The 4,605-nt window shown below is 43.2% G+C and overlaps 1 protein-coding gene across 1 annotated transcript; it reads left to right on the forward strand.

The window, feature by feature from the left end:
- Window positions 1-334: 334 nt before the first annotated feature.
- LOC125508771 (probable inactive serine/threonine-protein kinase bub1) lies at window positions 335-3,751 on the forward strand. Its single transcript, XM_048673563.1, has 7 exons — window positions 335-545; window positions 631-775; window positions 1,055-1,212; window positions 1,332-1,416; window positions 1,491-1,545; window positions 1,629-2,958; window positions 3,323-3,751. Exons 1-6 carry the CDS (start codon window positions 421-423, stop codon window positions 2,921-2,923), a joined length of 1,863 nt encoding a protein of 620 aa, XP_048529520.1. The 5' UTR covers window positions 335-420; the 3' UTR covers window positions 2,924-2,958; window positions 3,323-3,751.
- Window positions 3,752-4,605: the final 854 nt, after the last annotated feature.

Genomic DNA, 4,605 nt, shown 5'->3' on the forward strand with positions numbered 1-4,605 from the left:
TTACGTGTATATAGCATCAGGGGTAGTATGGTTTTTTCCCGTGCTTACAAATGGAAAAGGAAAAAAGAAAATCAACAAGAGGGAAGTGGCATGGTGATTAAGGAGCCAACGAGCAGAGTGGCAAATTTGCGAAGTCAATCTTGAAAATAGCAATTTTGAGAAGCCGCGTATTGAAAGTGTCAAATATCCATTTTTCTCGATTTGTAGATGCTTTAGAAAAAAAAAGGGAAATCTCGGACCAGACCATTGGGCAACCAAGGCTGACAGGCGGGCCATATAATATATACGACAGGTGGGCCCACATGTCAGTATATGCGTCTGAAATTAGCAAAATTGCAGCCCTGATTTCAAATCCCAAGCCGCCGCTTGCTCGGTTGCTTCTCGTCCCGGCGGCGGGCCAGCGACCCTACCAATACACCCATGGCCGCCGACGCCGACCACCAGCACGGCCACATCGACAAGGAGAAGGAGAAGGAGCTCCTCTCATCGGTGGTTGGCGACATCCGCTGTTACTCCGGTTCCGACCCCCTCCGCCCATGGCTCCGGTACGGCCCTGCTCCCAATCACCACGCCTACCCGCACTGCGCCCCTCCCTTCCTCCTCTCTGGTCGAACTGATTCCGTCTTACAGGGGGATCCGGAGGCTGGAGGGGGCGCTGCCGCCGGCGACGTTGCGGGAGAAGCTGCCGAGGTTCCTCCAGAAGTGCGCCGAAGAGTTCCAGGACGAGCCCCGGTACCGCGACGACCCGCGGTACCTCCGCGTCTGGATCCAGATGGTGAGCCACTTGCTGCTATACCAAACCATAGTACCGGCTGACTACGCAAGGGTTTCATTTCGTTGGGGATTTACTGAGAGATGTTGAGATTGATTGGTATATTTAACGGCAGACTATCTGTTTGCTAATTTGCCATGCTAGGAGTTGCCTCCTACTGAATGTTTTCGTTGAAACACCACAGTTATTGAGCTCCCTTTCGCTCGGGTTCTCTTTGAGATAGGAATGTTCTCCTGGATTGTTGCGAGGTTATATTGTGATTGCATGGTGTTGATGGTGTAGATGGACTATGTGAAGGACGCAAAGCCATTGCTGAAGAAGTTGGAGAGGAACAGAATAGGCCTCAAGAGAGCTGCGTTTTATATGGCTTACGCGATATATTATGAGAAGCGTAGGAGGTTTCAGGACGCGGAGCAGATGTACCGCGTGGGAATCCAGAAGTAATCTCTTACCCGCCACGCTGTAGAGGATACTGTCGTTTGCTTCTACAGTTTGTTATTATTGTCTGAATATAAGTCTGATTGTGTAAACCTGGGTACTTAATGCAAGTGTTCAATAGCCTTGCAGAGCCTATCGAGGAGTTACACAAAGCACATGATCAGTTTATCTATCGCATGGAGTTATACCAGAAGAGGAAAGATAAAGTATGGCTCTCACTTCACCTTGGCAAATATTGTGTGTATGTACTCTTTTCTTACTATATGCATTTCATCTGCAGGAAGGAATGCCTAGCCGAGTTAAACCACTTCCTAGATGTGCAAACCAAGTTGATGGTATGTTTAGAAAAAAAAACTTTACTCAGGCTATCTAAATCAGTTTCTAGTGGAACTTACATGTCATTGGGAATATGCTGCAGGTCAAAGCAGAAATTATACAGAACTTAAGTCCAATCCAGTGCAAAAATTGGGAAGTAGTTCAAATTCTTCATTGTGCCGTCATCCTCCATTAGGTCATGCTAAAGATGGTGTACCATCCAGAGGCACCTCAGGAGATAACAAGAATTTGTCTCGTTGTAATGGTGATGACACTGTAGTTGTACGATTTGTTGGCTCTGCATTGGTTGGAAAGTCAGAAACTGAAGATGCTTGTCATCATGGCCTCGTTGAACCAACTATAAACTTGAAGGAGGCTATGGATGACATCAATAGCATGTTTCTAGAGCCAGTGGAACCCGAGACAATGCTCAAGAAACGCTCGAAGCGTGATCAACCAAAGTTTAATCAGCAGGCAAGTGCACTTCATATCTTTGTTGATGAAGAACAACTTAACAGTAGTGATTCAAACATTCTCCATGGCAAGAACACAAAGTCAGTCCATCCAAAGTTCAGTCAACAAACAAGTGCATTTGAAATATTTGTTGATGAAGATTGTCCTAATGCTACCAACCAAAATGTGGGCCAAAACAGGAAAAGTAATAAGGAAAACAATCAGCAAACAAATGGCTTTGAAATCTTTGTTGATGAAAATGAGCCTAAGGGCAATGATCAAAATGTCATGTGTCACAAGAACACTAGGTGTCCTCGACCATTACATGATTCAGCAAGGCAGCAGGGCACGGGTGACTTCCAAAAGCCATTTGTGGGAGGGTTTGCAATATTGGCGGATGATGAAGATGAACAATGTGCGAACAATGATGATGGTGTTAGGATAAATTCCAGAAGTATGCATCCTCATAATAAGCTTACTATGCTCCATGCAGAACAAGCTGATAAAGAAACAAGACATGGCGAAGGTGAGAATCCTTTAAATTTTGGACTTCGAGAAGACACAATCATTCGTAGGTTTGTGGGATCTGCTGTTGTTGATGAGCCTAAAGTGGAAAATGCATGCCACCATGGGTTAGTTGATCCAACTATCAATTTGAAGGAGGCTATGTCTGATATAAACAACATGTTTGGAAAACCACTGAACTTCCAGGATGGTAAAAAACCAAACAGGAAAACGAATGCAGTATCAGAGAGAAAAGCAGCTCCTGTTTCTGGTTTCTCCATATTAGCTGATGATGACATTAGCAAGGACCCTGCTGCTAAAGACAAATCAAGCAATTCCTGTACATTTGGATCTGAGAGTGGTCTATTTGAGCCCACTATCACTACCCGTGACGTCATGTCGGAGATAAATGATATGTTTGGAATGTCACTTGACTTCTAAGGCACTTGCTTAGAGGGAATTTAATTATTCAAAAGGTACTGTTTGTCCTGCACCTCGTCACTCTTTTCTTGAGTCTTTGTATTCTGCATTCAAGATGTGAAATGTGCTGCATATTTCGTCTAAAAAGGAAAAAATGCAATCGATATGGAATATATGTACTATCATTTGCTGATATAATAGCTTGGGATTCAGTTGAACTCTTTGGTGCATAGTTGGCGACTGGTGAATATTTCAAAAACTGATCATTCGCGTTTATCGTTCTTATGTTTGAATGTGTTTCTTGATTCGTTTTCCTTGATAAAATTGGGACGAGCGAAATGGTGACTAGCTTGGTTATTCATATCGCCTTGATATCGTGATGTTTTTGCTCTCTTACCTGAAAAATGCTTCTTGACGCAGGTGCAGAAGATGCACAGAAAATGTTACAAGATCACCCCTCTGGTGATGCAGGGTGCAGAAACCGGGAATGATACCATGCCTGTGGTGTTCTCGCTGATATCATAATTTTCCAGGATATTTTCCACAAAATGAGCTTCCAGATCTTTGTTTAGCACCAGGCCCATGAGTTTTGTACCATATGAATGCTGGTATAAGTTAAATTGTTCCCTCAGGATTTGAGGTCACAGAACATTTTGTTCTCCCCACTGTATTTTGTTCATTAGATCCTTGGCTAGCATTGGTGATGCTGCCCATTACAATGACTTTCTCTTTGTTGGAACTTGGAAGTCACTGCCAGTCCATTATCAAACTCTGTCCCCGCTTTGCTTGTGTTTTTGCTGCTTGTACTGAAGGAATTTTACAGAATAAAAAATACAGTTCCAAACGGTACCTACACTCTTACATTTGTTTTTGCGAGTACACTTATTTATGGCCATTAAGGTTTTACTTTCCATTTTTGTGCTGTTTGTTGACAACATATTGCAGGTTTCAATTGGGGAGACTGACGTGAAACAACTAGTGCACTAGCATCAAGGATCAAAGCCTACAGTAAGAAAAAAATATTTGGCATATTTAGATAGGTAATGAAACATAGATTAATTGCTAGTGCACTAGCATTGTTAATCCCTATCCAAATAAGAGTGACGCCTCTACAGGCCTAAACAGGTGCACCAAGAAGAAGCTGACGGCATATGATGAACCCTAACTGGTTTGTTCACGTTTTGGATTGGCTCAGATTCATGGCTGCCCGGTGTTGCCAGATGACCACTCTTTCGTGAGTGAATCCATGGTGATTGCTGCAGGTGCTGCGGTCTTGTCGCTTCTATGCTGAGTCAGTAGGCCACCACACCTCCATCTGGGTTCAGGTACGCACTTACATATGCAGTGTATTTAGATTCAGTTGTCACAAAGATGCATCCATCAACAACAGAGCTTAATCTCTAGAGATACAAAGAAAAAAGGGAAAGGAACGATAGGTAGGCAGTATGAATACTACTACTAGTCCAGTCCATGCATGGCTTCCTGGGTCACGAAAGCGTACATGTCCTGGCTATAAATCTCCACTGTACATACACATGCAGGGTTCCCAAATTTGCATGAATTTTACAGGAATTCAACAGGGTCCAGTGAAAAAAAAATACCGTGAATGTTTTGATTAAGATTTTCACTTTTTATGCTAGAGAAAAATCATGGTAGCTTACAGATAGTTAGAATTAAGTTTCAGGAACGTACGCACAAACGAA

Source organism: Triticum urartu, chromosome 5, assembly GCF_003073215.2.
Source record: "Triticum urartu cultivar G1812 chromosome 5, Tu2.1, whole genome shotgun sequence".
Classification (NCBI taxonomy): domain Eukaryota; kingdom Viridiplantae; phylum Streptophyta; class Magnoliopsida; order Poales; family Poaceae; genus Triticum; species Triticum urartu.

Coding starts and splice junctions, on each gene's coding strand:
- LOC125508771 (XM_048673563.1), top strand. CDS start 421: ATGGCCGCCGACGCCGACCACCAGCACGGCCACATCGACAAGGAGAAG. Junction 1,213..1,331: donor TACCGCGTGGGAATCCAGAA/GTAATCTCTTAC, acceptor AGTGTTCAATAG/CCTTGCAGAGCCTATCGAGG. Junction 1,417..1,490: donor ACCAGAAGAGGAAAGATAAA/GTATGGCTCTCA, acceptor TTTCATCTGCAG/GAAGGAATGCCTAGCCGAGT.